General features: G+C 46.5%; 1 protein-coding gene across 5 annotated transcripts in view; it reads left to right on the top strand.

Moving 5' to 3' along the window:
• The window catches only part of CEP250 (centrosomal protein 250), a 115,697-nt gene that overhangs the window by 31,646 nt on the left and 66,956 nt on the right, over positions 1-17,095 (top strand). For 4 of the 5 annotated variants that reach the window (XM_043526723.1, XM_043526721.1, XM_037915353.2 and 1 more), the window contains exons 10-15: positions 3,815-3,976; positions 4,391-4,569; positions 5,050-5,232; positions 9,980-10,124; positions 10,527-10,673; positions 10,869-11,099. In XM_043526723.1, coding sequence (XP_043382658.1) covers positions 3,815-3,976; positions 4,391-4,569; positions 5,050-5,232; positions 9,980-10,124; positions 10,527-10,673; positions 10,869-11,099 — 1,047 coding nt within the window. The remainder of the gene's footprint in view (positions 1-3,814; positions 3,977-4,390; positions 4,570-5,049; positions 5,233-9,979; positions 10,125-10,526; positions 10,674-10,868; positions 11,100-17,095) is intronic. The other variant, XM_043526724.1, reaches the window with a different exon arrangement.

The following is a 17,095-nucleotide window of genomic DNA, read 5'->3' as shown; positions in this document are numbered from 1 at the left end:
TAGCCATCCTCATCTCTTGCCTGCCCGGCAGAAGATGATGCAATAGGACTGCTAGCAATCCGTATCACCTGCCTGCTCACCATAAGATAGTTCAATAGACTGACTGCAGGACTAAAGAGAATGACTTGATCAAGTCACTCCAAATTTATTCCCTGCGCCCATATCTGCCCAGGCGCTCCTGGTCGACCTCACACAGGCGACCAGGAGCACTTCAGACATGACGATGACGGCTACCAGTCCTATTGCACCGTCTGCTGCCACAAGGCAGTGGGTTGCTGCTGCTGTGTAGCAATGCAGTACCGCGTCTGCCAGCACCCAGGAGACATACGGTGACAGTGAGCTGAGCGGGCTCCATGCTTGCCGTGGTATGGCGTCTGCACAGGTAACTCAGGAAAAAAGGCGCAAAACGATTGTCTGCTCTTGCTTTCACGGAGGGAGGGAGGGAACGGGGGCCTGACGATATGCACCCAGAACCACCCGCGACCATGTTTTAGCCCCATCAGGCATTGGGATCTCAACCCAGAATTCCAATGGGCAGCGGAGACTGCGGGAACTGTGGGATAGCTACCCACAGTGCAACACTCCGGAAGTCGACTCTAGCCTTGGTACTGTGGAAGCACTCCGCCGAGTTAATGCACTTAATGCACTTAGAGCATTTTCTGTGGGGACACACACACCCGAATATATAAAACCGATTTCTAAAAAAACGACTTCTATAAATTCGACCTAATTTCGTAGTGTAGACATACCCTTAGTATTGCTACATATGCACATTTCACTCTCTTTAACATGTCAGTTATGGTTAACCCATATTGGAGTTCCCAACTTTACTCAAACTCTTTCAGTATTGCTTCCCCAAAGGGGCAGCAGGGGCTGTGTGCTAGCTGAGATCAACCCTGAGCAGGTGATATCAGTTTGGGCATAGTTTGAGGCCCAGGTGTGTGGTGGGCCAGAAAAAAGAGGATTTTGATATCACATGGCTTTTTCTCAGGAACATGTTGCTCAAGTGACCCCAGATTTGGTCCACTAACCCTACCCATGAAGCACAGCAAATGTCAGGACACACTGATTCAGTATGTGGAAAAGTAGTCTGCTAAACAGTGAGTCACAATCATTACTATAGTGCAGCTACTGCTCTGCTGTAATTACTCAGGCATGTTATGGGTTCTTCATCACCTGAAATCTGTAATTCAAGATCAGGATGTATTTTGTAAAAGATCAGATCTATCATAACCAGAAGTTATGGGTCTGATGCAGGATGAAATTCTCTGGCCCATGTATGCAGGAGGTCAGAGTAGATCATAATGTTCCCGTAATGTTCTGGCCTTACATCTGTGAATAATCGACTGTAAAAACTGGCATTATTTAGATTGCATGAACAAGTGTAGGAAGGGAACTGACTGAGTGTCCAATGGCTAGGGCACTAGACTGCAACTCGGAATTAGAGATGCTATTTCTGCTTTACTCTGTGACTTTGGGCAAGTTACTTGGGCCAGAATTCTCAGCGTTGGGTGCCTAAAGATAATTTCCTAAATTCATACTAAGACTCCTAAATGAAAGTGGCTCACTTTTGAGAGGGGCTGAGCAAGTGCTGCTTTCAAATGATTTAAATGAAAAATTAGGTTATCTTTATTGAGGCACCCTTGTTTGAAGACTATGGCTTTCATCTCTCATCTGTAAAGTGGCAATAACACTTCCCTTCCTTCGTAAAGCCATGTGAGATCATCAAAAGAAAATCACTAAAGAAATGCTGAGTATTGTTATCCAGATTATGGAAGATAGATCAGTTTTCACTGTCCCGTGACAGAAGAATAAGGGTGGGTCCTTTGCTGAGGTTAGGGTGCAGTGAATATAGAACAAATGAAAGGAAATGGTGCTTCACACAACAAAATCTGCCTCGGAAATGTACTGGAGGTTATTAGGTCAAATATGGTGGCTGTATTTATTTTTTATGACCAATAACACTTGTTAGAAATCCCAATATAAGAGTAATAAAATCTCCTACTTCAAGGCCTTGCCTGATTGCTGCAGGGGTCAGGAGGGACATTATTTTCTTCTCCCTATACAGCACTACATAACTGGCTCTCATTCTGGGCCACAGCCCTCCGAGGAGCATCTGAGCAGTCCCTTTCAGGATTCAGGGAGTGAAGGAGAACTTCCTCCCAGCCTGTCTCAGAAGCCCTAGATGTGGGCCCTGAAACAGGATGCTAGCACTTATTTCATGTCCCAGCCTCTCTGGTTCCCTTTTGCCATGGCCTCTCCTGTCACTCTGTCAGCAGCTTGACAACTTCTGGCTCTTAAGTTTAACACCATGTGACATGGCAGGGCTTCTCCCCAACTTCCAGGCATATACTGCCATGTCCAGTGTCCTTTAAGATTTAGTGTACAAACATAAGGAAATAAAACAAACACAAACAGTCCCTTTGCTCAACCTTTTGTCTTAGGGTTTCATGACCCCACTCCCAGGCATCTCTGACAATCCAGCTATTTGCAGCTTCCCAGTCCCTGTCCACTCTGCTCCCTTTCTGGAACACCAGCTCTAGGGCTACTTCCTGGGAACCTGGCCCTTGCTCCAAGGACCCACCACAGGAGTTAACTCCACTCCTCTGGGGGAATCTCTCCCCAGGCACAGCCTGCCCCAATCACTCCTCTCTGTCCTGCCCTCTGACAAGTCTTTGTAGCCCCGGGTGTAGCCCTTCCCCTTTTCATTGGCTCAGTTGGCCCACCTGCTCTGACACAGGAAAGCTGGGCCTGGTCTGCTCACAAGGACCAGGTACCCTTTGACATACCACTCTTTTTCTGGTACTTCCAGAGCCCTTTGTTACTAGGCCCATGGCTGTCTGCCCAAGAGCACTTTGATAAAGTCTTAGAACTTCTGTGTGCTTGGCGTTCCTTACCCACATGCCTCCTGGACTTCCTTTCCTGCTTGTGGCCTTTAACTGGGCAACCTTACTGTTAGCTGCATGGTCCACATGCATGTTGTGTGAGGCGAGTCATTATTGTTCTGTCTGTTTGTTCATTTAATCCATTTAAGTTTAAATGTCTTTTCACTTGTATTTTTCAGTCAATCTGATGTGCTGATGAGTAATTCTTCTTTCCCTGCACATCTGTATAAGTCCTCTGTGTTTCCTTTGCATGTGCTGATAACATTAACTCATTCTTTTTGACTGCCCCTGGTTTTCCTTGCAAACTTTAGTTGACTGACTGTTCCTCTTAGGTTGCCTCCCTTTCTCCATTCCCAGGACAGGAATTTTAACCTCAGATCTTTGCATAGACCCTCATGAAGCTTCTTTGGCCAGTTCTTGCTTTTTTCATCCTACTGTTTCAGAGGAATTATGATCAGTTGCTCTTCTATTACCATATTATTCAGAATTCGTCAGCTGCTTTCTCCTCTGGGGAGTTTTAATACTACTTTTCATGGGTATTGGTCACTAGAGGCCTGATTCTGTTACATTAAAGCTCTTTATATCACTCTGACCGCATAAAGAAGCCTTAAAGAAGGCAGAAACGGTGCCTGGGGGCCACAAGAAGCTGAGCACTGGTTAAAGTAAGCCCCCAGAAGGCCTAGAATGGAGGGAGTACAAACATAACATCCATTCCTGCCCCACGGTTTTTCTCTTGTTCTGCATTATTCTGGAAGCACCTGTACCTGAAATGCAGGAGGTCATGGCCACCAGAACCAATCTTCCCTATTGCCTTAAGTCAGTTAGCTTGTAACCTCTGACTGAAGGGTGGCATGGAGGAGGAGGGAGACATAGGTAAATAAGAGTGAGTGATAGGAGGGAAGGAGTAACAGCTTGGTCTGGGGTTTCAGGCCGTGCTAGACGATACTGACAACGCAGTCAACATCTCATGGGCTGAGAGCTCCCAGCATCCTGAATCCAGCGCCCTCTCCTCCCTGCTGAGTTCCAGTGACATGGAAAGGGCCCTCGTTCTGGTGCACGAAGCATTGTCAAGGAGGTGCCGGGCAGTACAGGTGAGAGGGATCGGGTGCAGGACTCTTTTGACACTGGCAGCAATTTCCCCAACCCCACTGCCAGTCAACTCTCTCAAATGCCTATGCCTCGTCCGGCCTTTCCCCCTCCACTCACTCCTGCCCTCCAGCCATCCTTCTCTCTACACGGAGACTGCCATTCCTCTGCCCCCACTCCCTCTGTAATTCCCCCTCCCAACCTGAGCACCCTCCCACACTGGATCACATCTTTTGCCCTCAGATGATCTGCTCCTCTCCTGACTCTCCCAGCTGACTTATGTTTGAACTATCTCCCTGCACTCTTCAGCTGCTGTTGCCCTCAGGCCTAACTGTTGACCTCCTCCTAGTTGGTCCTCCTGGACCCATCTTCTCAACCCCTTCCTGCTCATACACTCATTCCACCTCTTCCCCTGGCAGGCCCTAAGGGAGCAGCTTTCAGCCAGCCAGAACGCTGTCCATTCTCTGCAACATCAGCAAAGGCAGCAGGAAGAGGAATGCAAGATGCTGAGGCAGAGGCTCCAGCAGCTGGAAGAGAACTGCAAGACACTCACCAGCCAGACGCAGAACCTCCAGTCACTGGTGGAAACGCTCAGCAGGTCAGCCCTATGTCCTCCCTCCACGTCGTATAGGGACTTCAGTAGCAGTGTTTGGGGCTAAGAGCTCTCTTGTTCCATAGTAAATCTGGCTCTGCTTCTCAGGTTAGTCTTTCTCTGTCACCAGCAACTCATGTTCCTAGCCACTGCCCCATCTCCAGGCTGCCTGAGGGAATTGGAGAGCTGCCCGAGTACAGTGTGTGTCCAGTCCAACCTCTGCCACCCTTAAACTAAGCTCCCTAGGAGCATCTTGCATCCCCAGGTTGTAGAGAGGCCCTCTGCGAAGCACTGCGTCCCACTGAGTGAGAACAACAGCCTCCCCAGCCCCTTTCCCCCACCTCCTCTCCCAGGAGAGGAAAAGAGGTTCACATGCAGCAATTACTTCTTAACCCCTCCCCCCACATTCCATCCTGACGGGTGTGGATGGGATCTGCTCATGCCAGATTCTCCTCATTCTGCTGACTGGGCCCTGCCTCTTTGCAGTGACCGTGTGAACCTGGAGAAGGCCAGGGAAGAGCTGCAGCAACAGCTGGAGGTGTCTGAGCAGGAGGCCTGGCGCTTGCGCCGAAGCAACACTGAGCTACAACTGAAGGAAGATTTGTCTCAAGGGGAGAAGGAGGAGCAGCAGCTGGAGATGGAGAGGATCCTTCGGGAGAGGGAGCGCCTGTGAGCTCTTCTGTCATCCGTCCACAGGGCGAGGGGTTGGGGCACTGTGGGAGCATGCTGGGAATGGTGGCTGAGTGCTGGAGCTGACAGTGATGGGTGGCTGCACAGGCGTGGAGGTGGAAGCTAGGAGCTGAAGGGAGGCACCAGGGAAGGGAACATGGGGTCGGGTTAGGATGGTGAGTGCAATTGGTGGCTTTTATTTCCATGATATTAGATTATTGCTAATCTTCTGTGTGGCCTCATCCCCTCCTCCCTTCATTCCACTATTGGTCCTTGGAGGGCAGGGTTTGTACTTAATCATCCCTGATGTCCTGACTCTTTTCAGTCGTTGCTTACTGACTGAGACATGAAAATGGTTCTTCCTTGCAGAGATTACTTCTGATTTTTGCTCTCTTTTCCCTGGGCTCACCCATCTCAGCCAGCCTGTGCTAGGCAAAAATGCACTGAAACCAGTGGTTGCTGGAGCGCTGAGCTTTTGGGACAATTTGTGGGAACCTGCTGGGCCCAGTTCTCTTCTCTCACTCCAGTGTTAATCAAGAGTAACTCCCCTATTGTCAGTGGAGTTACACCCATGAAAAACTAGTGTAAGCGACTAGAGAATCAGTTCCTTTGTGTCTTGCTGTCCTTGGCTTTGTACAAGTGTTGGCACTACCAAGAGTTAAACAGTCCAGCGGAATGGAGAGAAACAGCTCTTTGGTTCTGGATTTTTATGCTACACGTGGAGATCACTGGAACAGGTGCTAGATGATATCCAAATCCATAGACCTAGCTTACATCTGTCCCAGCTGGTGCAGTCCACACTGCAGAGTGACACGGTGTAACTGTGGCAAAATGCTTAATACCAACATTTCGCAATATACCAACATGAAATGTTTTCACATTGCATATTCTTAATTGTCAGAGTATCTCATAAGGGATTAAAATAGATTTCTGTATTTTCATTTGAAATTTGCTGACCAGGTCAGTCTCTCACTGAAAGTTATGTAGCAGTAGATTGCATTCCCACACTTTTTACTGCACAGTGGGTAGGTATAAATGTATGTGAATTCCACTTGTAAGCTTTTGTACATACAGTGTAGCATCTAGTCTGCCTGGTAGAAGGTTTTAATTTGTAATTGCCTATGAAAAAGGTACTAGCCTTTGAAATATTCTAGACACTCCCTTTTAATTCAGTGGCACTTGTGCACAGGTTAGTATTAGTGATAGAGATAACAGTACACAGCTTTGTATTGGGCTTCAGTCAAAGTGCTCACTAAACAAAAATGACAATTTTTGATACTAACATATAATATAGATCTATTCTATATCTAATTTTAGCACAGATCTGTATACTTGTACAGAATGAAAAGTGGTGGTGGCAATGCTAACAATATACTTTGGGAATTTTACCTCTACAAGCCCCTTAAAGCTTACAACAAAGAGAGACTCTCCACAAATTTTGAAAAATGTGTTTGTCAAGAAAAATCAAAAGAGTACAAAACTGTCAAAACCCACCAGTGATGGACAGAATTCTGTGATGCTGTTGGCAGAAGCTAGGAGAGATTGATTGAATTGGTGGCTCCTGGATGAGTTTTCTAGTTTAGATGATGTGCCACCAATGCTCAGTCACAGGGGTTGCCATCAGAAATACACAAGCAAATTGAATTTGGCACACATCAGAGTTGTACTGAACCCAGAAAAGACAACAGACTCTGAATCTGATCAGAGAGCATTATGTTCTCCGGCTTCCATAACCACCAGAGCATGTATGTCCTCCAGCAACTGGTCCTGTTGTAGTGTTTGCTTGAGAAAACACACAAGACAAGAAACTTCTTAAAATAGAAACAATTGAAAGGGCAACCAATCTCAGGGGGGTAGCACTTCAAAGAAGAGATGACGACATGTTGCACAGAATATCTGTGGAAGACTCGATTGCTAACGATGCAGTTTATCATTCAGCATGGCTTTCTTCCTACTTGAGTAAAACAAGTCTTAAAGCAAAACCATCTAGTTACATTGCAGCAATAGTCACCTTATGACATTGCATTTTATCAGCTGATTGAAGAGACAATTATTTGTTCTTCTCCTGGCCAGACAGCTACAAAGATATAAAGCCCAGCTTCCCTCAGATGTAGAAACTGCAAGTTATTCTAGTAGCAAATTACAGGCAAAATTAGAAAAAACCCTGTGGTTCTGCAATTTCATTCCATACACAGCATGGACTAGGCAAGTCTACCATTGTTCTGTGCAGTACAATAAATTTAGCTGGTGCTATCCAAACGGCTAGTCATCTGTAACAGGAATTTAAGTCATCCAAATGTTTTGTGGGTGTTCTTCTGGTAATTGAGCCTGATGAACAGCCTTCAAATGAAATATCCAAAATTAAACATCAGAATATTATCCACAGTCTTAAGAGACTGGAGCATAGGCGGTCTGGCCTACTGGTCGCAGGTGGGCTGGGGTCCACACGTCCAGTACAGTAGTCAGTGAGCAGGGGTTGGAGGAATCACAAAAGTTGGGCTCAAAGTCAGGCCGGGGTCAGAGACTGGAGATCAGAGGTAGTACCAGGCTGGAGTCAGGCTGGGATCGGAGGCTGGAGATCAGAAGACAAGGTGAGGCTTGGAGTCGCAGCAGTCCCAAAGTCTGTGCGGCTGCTCAAGCAACTTTCTGGGTCACCATACAGGGTTAAGTAGGGTGCCTGGCCAATCAGAGAGTCTCTTGGGTGGCACTTCATATGGCACCTACTCACCACAGTGTTCCCTGGCTGTCTCTCTGCATGGCTTTCTGGTTGTACTGAGGGAACATGAGCTGTCCCAGGCGCTGAAGACCTGGATTGTTGTACTCAGATCCTTACGCAAACCCAGGTGATTGTACTTTACTGAGGTCATCTACTTTTGTGTCCTGGGTCCCAGAGCTTGGGCCCCAGCCTGAGCCCGACTATCTATACAGCAATTTTTAGCCACGTAGACCAATCCCTGGGAGCCTGAGTCAGATCACCTGATACAGATGTTTTGTTCCTAGCTATTTACTACTTTCCAAAAATGGAATACACAGATAGTATATTGTTTGAAACAGGCACCATTACCAGCACACCTGACAATTGTCACTCCATACCTGGGTATGCAATTTTTGACACACTCATTCCTGACTCCTGGAATTGTTTGTGGGGCACAGCCTTCCCTACTCAGCCTTCCATGCCATTTCGCAACCCCAATGTGGCCTTCGAGCCAAAAAGTTTGCCCACCCCTGGCATAAGCTATAGAATTTTACTTAGTATTTCCTGCATTTAACGCATTAACTTGTAATTTAATTTGAGTATCTCTTACAGTAAGCCATTTAGTCATACTTTAAGGATTTCAAGTGATGGAGAATTTACCGCATTCCTTGGCAATGTGTTCCAGGGGCTGATTACCCTCACTGTTAAACATTTGCTCATTTCCAGTTTGAATTTTACTGACCTCAGCTTCCAGTCATTGGACTTTGTTCTGCCTTTGAGTGCTAGACTGAAGAGCCCTCTAATATCTGATAGCTTCCCTGGTGTAGTCACTTACAGGCTGGTTGAATAGCTTAACCTACCCCTTTTGATAAATGAAGTAGATTGAACGTCTAGTCTCTCACTGTAAATTATTTTTTCAGACCACGAATCATTCATTTAGCTCTTCTTTGACTGTCTCCAGGGAAGAGGGAAAGGGAATAATGTGGTTTTATTTCATAGCAGCTTCACTTGACAACATCAAGTTGCATATGGCTTTTATACCACTGCCCATCACTGTAGTATCTGAAGGCCAGGTTTTTAAAGGTATTTATGTCCCTAAAGATGCCTGGTGGGACTTCAGAAGAGCCTAGACACCTTACTTCTGTTGACTTAAATGGGAGTGAGGCACCTCAGTGCCTAGTGGGACTTTCAAGAACACCTATCTGCATCTTTAGGGTCCACTTTTAAAAATATGGCTCAAGTACCTTCCACGTAAGATCTAGAGCAATAACAAAATCTCTAGCAGACAAAGGGGCCTTTGGCACTTTTCCCTTTTCAGGGTAAAAACTCTGCTTGGGGTAGGATTCTCCTTTTACATTTTATTAATTTACTTTTTTTGGTATTTTCTTAGGTTGAGTTGTTTCCAAGTTGGTATCTTATGGTTTGTTGGGGGTATTTTGGTATTTGAATGAAAGGAAATAGTATCATTTTGGGTACATAAATTAAATGTATGTCCTGTGGGGTTTGCAAAGCTGGTTGACATCTGTTCTCTGAACTGTAGGGGTGGGAATGGAGCTCCATTTTTGAGCTAGCTCCCACCATCCTCTGAAGTGCTCAGAGCTCCCCCGAATCCTTTGGATAAAGGGGCTTGTGTCGTACTACTTTAGGCAACATGTATTCAGCTTGTGGAATTTGTAATTAAAGAAGGTCAGACAGTCAATACTGTGGCTCGATAATGTTATTAATCCTAAAATCAGGGTAATCCCACTGAGATGAGGAACATCTCCATGCCCAGCATTGCACAGCTGGCCAACTCCAGGACCTCTCAGCCACAGCAGAGACGGGATGAGTGGCTCAAGCCAACAATGTCCTGGGACCCTGAGACTGAGACGGGCTGATGGAATTGGCTGGGATACAGCGGGTCTGGGATAGGAGTCATTTGGACATGACTTCTTGTTGCGTAGGATTTTGAAGCAATAATGCCTTTAAATCTAAAAGCTTCTCTCCTCTCTCCCCCACTTTCCACCATTGTGTGTGTCTGTCTGTCTGTCTCCCTCCCTCCCCTCCTCTCAGTCAGAAGGCTTTAGCTGCACTCGAAGCAAAGCATTCATTGTTAAAGAGTGAGTTGGTTGCCAGGAGGGAGGCGCTGGAGAAATCTCACCTTGATGGGGAGTTGATGAAGCAAGAGAAACATGAGCTTGCCATGGCACTGGAGAGGGTACGGGCTCATCTGTTATTCCCGGGCAGCATCAAACCCAGCTTGTTATTTCAAGAGAGAGTTCAAATAGGCTCACCATACACTGCTCCATGCAGTATGAAAAGGCTAGATAGTGCTGTCTCCCATAAGGGGACACCAGAATCAAGCCAGAAAAACTCTTTGGGGATAGAGGGATGGCTGAAAGAGGATTGGGAACCCGACTACACGGAAACAGGAATTGCTAGAGGATTAGGGGTGTGTATGGTGAGAGGGATGCACTTTGGGTATGAGGGAGGAGAATTGTCTTGGAGACACAGCTGATGTCAGGGATTTGGTATGGAAAAAGCGATCCTTGGGTTAAAGCAAGGGAAGCCTTTGAGGCGTTTTGTTTTCATCTCCTTCCTTTCTTCTTTGCCCTGCTAGGCAGAACAGTCAGTTGCTGAGTTGACAGGTGTTCAGAATAAACTGAAGGCAGAAACTGCTGATCTGCATGATGTGGCTGAGAAGATGAGTGGCATTAATGAGGCACTAGCTTTGGATAAAATGCAGTTGAATCAGCTTGTCCTGCAGGTGAGTAGAGGTCTCCAAGGGAACCAGTGGTTGGGTTTATCTTGGTGAGGTCTCCTTCAAGCTTCTCCAGGGGATACTAGGGCTAACTGAGTGTGGACATGACATAGTGTTCTCTGCCCGGGGCAGGGGCCCAAAAAAGAGTATGTCTGTGTTCTCTGCTTCTTGATTTCCTTTTTGTTTTTTACTTGACTGTAGTTGGAGCAGGAGAATCAGGCTTTGTCAAGCAAAGTGAAGGACGTTCAGAAAGCAACAACCTCTGTGCAGGAGGAGCTGAGCCTGTCAGAAAGAGCAAATGAGGAGCTCTATGCAGAGAAAACCCATCTGGAGCAGTTGCTGCAGAAAGCTAAGGAGGTGCAGGAGGGACTGCAGGCAGAGTTGAGTGTGCTGAGAGATGAGAGAAAAGAGACCCATGAGGTGATGAGTCAGGTGAGAGAGACCTCCACAGGAATCTGGCAGCACGAGCACTGTGGTGCTGAGGCTGGGTGTGGTGCTGCTGGGTTTTAGAACACCCTCAGCACGAAGACATCCAGTGCTGTTGGAAACAATACAGGGTCAGAGTTCACGTGACTCTTGTGCATTTCCTACTGGGCATGTCTCAGACTGATGGTGAAGGGTGGGGTTTGCGATGACTCTCCATGTTTTCTTGGGAATTGAATTGTCCAATGGAGAGTATAGTGTATATAGTGAAGATGGTCACTTTCTACCCCAGGAACCCAAAGCACTTTTTAAATATTAGTGAGTTCAGCCTCACAACCCCCCTGAGAGGGAGGGACACTAGCCCCATGTTATAGGAAGCTGAGGCTGAAGATTGCACACAGGCCTATGGCAGAGCATGGAATAGGATCCAGTCTTGCCCCTTAACTACAGAAGCATTCTTCTAGCACTACCACTGCACCTGTCATTGCCCCAAGGAGAACTCACTGGGAAACGCTGTATATTGCAAGAGGGGCCCATTTCATCCCTGCACCCAATGAATCTGCATTTTCTGAGGAAAAATTCCTGACCTTCCCCCTTCTTAGGGGATTTCCCCAGGAGCTGGCTTGAGTAGCTTTGCAGTCTTATGACACTAGGGTAATGTAATGCAAGGTTCTGTACTAGATCCAAAATGTCAGGAAGCATAAGGAATGGAATAGAAAATATGGAAAATGTAATACCCTTGTATAAATCAGCAATCTGGCCTCCACTGGATATTGTATGCCGTACCGGTCACCCCATTTCAAAAGGATATTGCACAATTAGAGAGGGCTCTGAGAGAGGTGATGGTGAGAACAGTTAGGGGCCTGGAAAAACTCCTATGAAGAGAGGTTGAGAAGATTATCATTGTTTACATTAGGGAGGAGACATCAGAAGAATATATAAAATACTGAATGGTCTAGAGAAGGGAGATTTAGTCACCCTGACTCCTAACTCAAGAACAAGGGCAGATTCAGTGAAATGAGACAGTGGCAAATTGATAAAAGGAAATGCTTTTTCACACAGTGTGTATTTAGAGTATGGAACTCCATTGCCACAGGATCACTGAGGCCAAGGACTTAGCAGAGTACAGAGAGGACATTTGTATGGGTGACCAGAATATTGAGAGTTACAATAGTAACTACTAAGAAAGGCGATGGAAGGGCTATAAAGCTTCTTGCATTGGGGTTGAAGCCAGTCTCTAACACTTCTGGATTTGGAGGAAACTCCCCTGGGGGGGATTATCCTATGGGCAGGGATTCATGCACTTTTCTTTGGTGTGTCTTGCACCTTTCTCTGAAGCAGCTGGCATTGGTCAGTGTCAGAGAGAGGATAGTGGCCTGGATGGACCATTGGTCTGATCTACTCTGGCAATTCTTGTGTTCCTACAGATTATTTTGGCCCTGGGAATCCCGTGGGCCCTTGCTCCTCACTTCCCCTGCCTGCAGCTCCTGGGAATGATTTATAAATGCCCATGCTTTCTAGGAGAGCCTCCATGCCAAGGGTAGCGGACCTTAAGCAGCCTTTGTTACTCACTCCAAGCTGACCAGGATGATACTGCTGCCTCCTGTCTTGACTTATTAGTTAGCTCCTTCGGGGTACCCTGCCTTGATTACTTGTCATTTAATACCTTGTACTCTGTCTCTGCTTACCACTCTCCAGCCACCACCATGCTTCTTTCACTCATCTTCTGGATCCACTCATCACTTGTCCTCATCCAGTTCTCCCCTTCCCAACCTCATTCTCACAAATCTTCTTACCTTCTCCTTGTCCTGTCTTCAGCAACATGTCTCCTAGGCAATGCCTTCCTCCCATCCAATCATCATCCTCACCCCACTGACTGCAAGCTGAGCCACCTCATTTCATAGAATCATAGAAGATTAGGGTTGGAAAAGACCTCAGGAGGTCATCTAGTCCAACACCCTGCTCAAAGCAGGACCAACCCCAACTAAATCATCCCAGCCAGGGCTTTGTCAAGCTGGGCCTTAAAACCTCTAAGATGGAGATTCCACCACCTCCCTAGGTAACCCATTCCAGTGCTTCACCGCCCTCCTAGTGAAATAGTTTTTCTTAATATCCAACCTAGACCTCCCCCACTGCAACTTGAGACCATTGCTCCTTGTTCTGTCATCTGCCACCACTGAGAATAGCCTAGCTCCATCCTCTTTGGAACCCACCTTCAGGTAGTTGAAGGCTGCTATCAAATCCCGCCTCACTCTTCTTTTCTGCAGACTAAATAAGCCCAGATCCCTCAGCCTCTCCTCATAAGTCATGTGCCCCACCCCTCTGATCATTTTCGTCGCTCTCCGCTGGACTCTCTCCAATTTGTCCACATCCTTTTATAGTGGGGGGCCCAAAACTGGCGCAATACTCCAGATGTGGCCTCACCAGTGCCGAATAGAGGGGAATAATAATTTCCCTTGATCTGCTGGCAATACTGTACTAATGCAGCCCAATACGCCGTTAGCCTTCTTGGCAACAAGGCCACACTGTTGACTCTTATCCAGCTTCTTGTCCACTTTAATCCCCAGATCCTTTTCTGCAGAACTGCCACTTAGCCAGTTGGTTCCCAACCTGTAGCTGTACATGGGATTCTTCTGTCTTAAGTGCAAGACTCTGCACTTGTCCTTGTTGAACCTTATCAGATTTCTTTTGGCCCAATCCTCCAATTTGTCTAGGTCACTCTGGACCCTATCCCTACTCTCCAGCATATCTACCTCTGCCCCCAGCTTAGTGTCATCCATGAACTTACTGAGAGTGCATTCCATTCCATCATCCTGATCATTAATGAAGATGTGGAACAAAACCGGCCCCAAGACTGATCTCTGGGGCACTCTGCTTGATACCGGTTGCCAATTAGATGTTGAGCCATTGATCACTGCCCATTGAGCCCAACAATCTAGCCAGCTTTCTATCCACCTTATAGTCCATTCATCCAATCCATACTTTTTTAACTTGCTGGCAAGAATACTGTGGGAGACCATATCAAAAGCTTTGCTAAAGTCAAGGTATATCACATCCACCGCTTTCCCCATATCCACAGAGCAAGTTATCTCATCATAGAAGGCAATCAGGTTGGTCAGGCATACTTGCCCTTGGTGAATCCATGTTGACTGTTCCTGATCCCTTTCCTCTCCTCCAAGTGCTTCAAAATGGATTACTTGAGGACCTGCTCCATGATTTTTCCGGGGACTGAGGTGAGGCTGTAGTTTCCCAGATTCTCCTTCTTCCCTTTTTAAAAGATGGGCACTATATTTGCCTTTTTCCAGTCATCTGGGACCTCCCCCGATCGCTACAAGTTTTCAAAGGTAATGGCCAATGGCTCTGCAATCACATCCGCCAACTCCCTCAGCACCCTCGAATGCATTGCATCTGGCCCCATGGACTTGTGTATGTCCAGCTTTTCTAAATAGTCCTTAACCTGTTCTTTCACCACTGAGGGCTGCTTACTTCCTCCCCATACTGTGCTGCCCAGTGCAGCAGTCTGGGAGCTGACCTTGTCTGTGAAGACTGAGGCAAAAAAAGCATTGAGTATTTCAGCTTTTTCCACATCCTCTGTCACTAGGTTGCCATTCAGTAAGGGTCCCACACTTTCCCTGACCTTCTTTTTGTTGCTAACATACCTATAGAAGCCCTTCTTGTTACCTTCACATTCCCTACTAGTTGCAACTCCAGTTGTGCTTTGGCCTTCCTGATTATACCCCTGCAGCTCGAGCAATATTTTTATACTTCTCCCTAGTCATCTGTCCAAGTTTCCACTTCTTGTAAGCTTCCTTTTTGTGTTCAAGCTCACCGAAGATTTCTCTGTTAAGCCAAGCTGGTCTCTTGCCATATTTGCTATTCTTTCTGCACATTGGGAAGGTTTAGTTGCTGCGCCCTCAAAATACAGCCAGCTCTTTCTTTAAAATATTAAATTAAAATTCTTTAAAATACAGCCAGCTCTCCTGGACTCCTTTCCTCCTTATATTAGCCTCCCAGAGGATCCTGCCCATCAGTTCCCGGAGGGAGTCAAAGTCTGCTTTTCTGAAATCCAGGGTCCATATTCTGCTGCTCCTTTCTTCCTTGTGTCAGAATCCTGAACTTGAGTTGACATCATCCAATCCAAATCTAGTGCTGGGCAGCGTTGCTCATTGCTGGTTTGGAGCCGTAGCCCCTCGCCCTGTGAGAGCTGGTTGCTGGTCAGTGCTCTCTTATCTCTCGCTGCATAGCTGACAGCTTGTGCAAACTTTCCTGCTCACCGGGAATTTCCTCTCCTGCTCTGCCTTCACTCCCAAGCAACAGCACCTTTTCTTTAAGTGGCTTTGATCTCTTCTTCACTGCTGTCCCGGATTAGTGGCTGCTTTCCATCCCTCTGTCTCCCCCTCCTGGTGCATATCACTGGCTGCTCCAGAGGAGCCGTACTTTACTGTTTGCTGATTTGCTGCACCTTCCCGTTACCCTGGAGCCCAGCCTCATTCAGGGGACTGCTACTAGCTTTGCCTCCATGCACTCAGGCACAGCCAAACTCTGTTTGGAGTACTGAGGGTTGCTTGTGAAAAAGAAATGCTGGCTTAGTATTTCCATTATGCCACTGGCATGAGAACTATTGAGTTCTCCCCTGGGAAGCCATCGTGGCACTAAACCCTCTCAAAGTAGCAAATGTTTTTTTAAAAAGGATTGTCAAATGCTCACGAGCAGGGAAACATTATAGTAAGAGCTTGGAAATCAGTCTCTCCCCTACCTGCAGCCTTGTAGTGGTTAGTTACACCAGAATGGTATTTAGTGGTGGGAGAGTGGCTTATCTTTCTGTCTTGGTAACATGGCCATTGCCTCAGTTTCTGTTGATGATAAGTGGGTTTTACTTCTCTAGCCAAACCAACAACTCCTATATCCCTCATTCTGTGGGTCACAGCCCTCCTTGGAGGGTCTGTTTCTGTCTTCATCCGTCTCCTGCGTATATCACCACAGCTGTGCCAGCCCCTCAGAGTTGAAGAGCGGCTCTTGCTCTCACTTTGGAAAGCTCAAGCCTTGGTGCTAGTTATATGGCTGTCAGGTCCAACCCCAAACCCTCCCAGTTTCTTTTCCCCAAGGCTACTTCCTTCACTCTACCACCAACCCTCAACTTCCCAAGGACTGGGTCTCAAGGGAAACTCCTACTCCTCAGTGTACTTTATGCAGCTGTCTGTGGGGCCTCCTCCTGAGCTCTTTTTACAGGATTCTTCTAAAGCCTCTTGCAGGCCTTTTGCCTGGAGAGGCCTCAAACTTCTGCTTCTGTCAATGTCCAAAGAGAGACCCATAGCAAATCTTGCTCCCTCCCTCATCATTCCTTTACTGAGGTGAGAGAACCCTTTATAAAGTCTCATTTTCCAGCATTCTTTGCTGCAAAGCTTACAGCTCCCAAGATTCCATTTATTCTGGGTTGTAACAGAGCAGAGCTGTAGCCTGCCTTAGAGGGCCATCATGCCCTATTACAGGTGGAAATGGAGTATCGGATGTACCTGTTTTCAAAATTAACCAATAAACTTTTAGGAAAGGAGGTAACACAACTTTGATTATGTAGGAGCCCTTCCTCAAGCCCTGAGGAAGAAGAGAAGAGAGAAATTAACAGACAATTTAAACTGACGCTGAACTAATTTTATTTTAGTATATCGAAAAGAAAATTTGTGAGCATCATGGGTCAGTGGAGTAGAATGGGGAATTTGTCTTCACTTGTTTGATTGTTTCATAATCTGCTATACTAATTTTGGGTATTATAATATAGGATAGGTTTGTTATCTTATTTCATTTTAAGCCTTTTCTTTGTTTAATAACCTGAGGTTTTCTGTACTGTGCTTTGTTTGACAAATACTCAACTGGCGTGCTATGATGAAAGAAAAGCTATATAGCTTGGATTAGTATCCAAGCTTGGCTGTCGGTTGGAAATGTGTAGGAGGAATCTGATCTGTGCAGCACCTATGGTCAGGACTATGTTATAAACCAAAAGCCTCGTT

Source organism: Chelonia mydas, chromosome 13 (assembly GCF_015237465.2).
Source record: "Chelonia mydas isolate rCheMyd1 chromosome 13, rCheMyd1.pri.v2, whole genome shotgun sequence".
NCBI lineage: Eukaryota > Metazoa > Chordata > Testudines > Cheloniidae > Chelonia > Chelonia mydas.
This window is presented reverse-complemented; position numbering and strand designations above follow the sequence as displayed.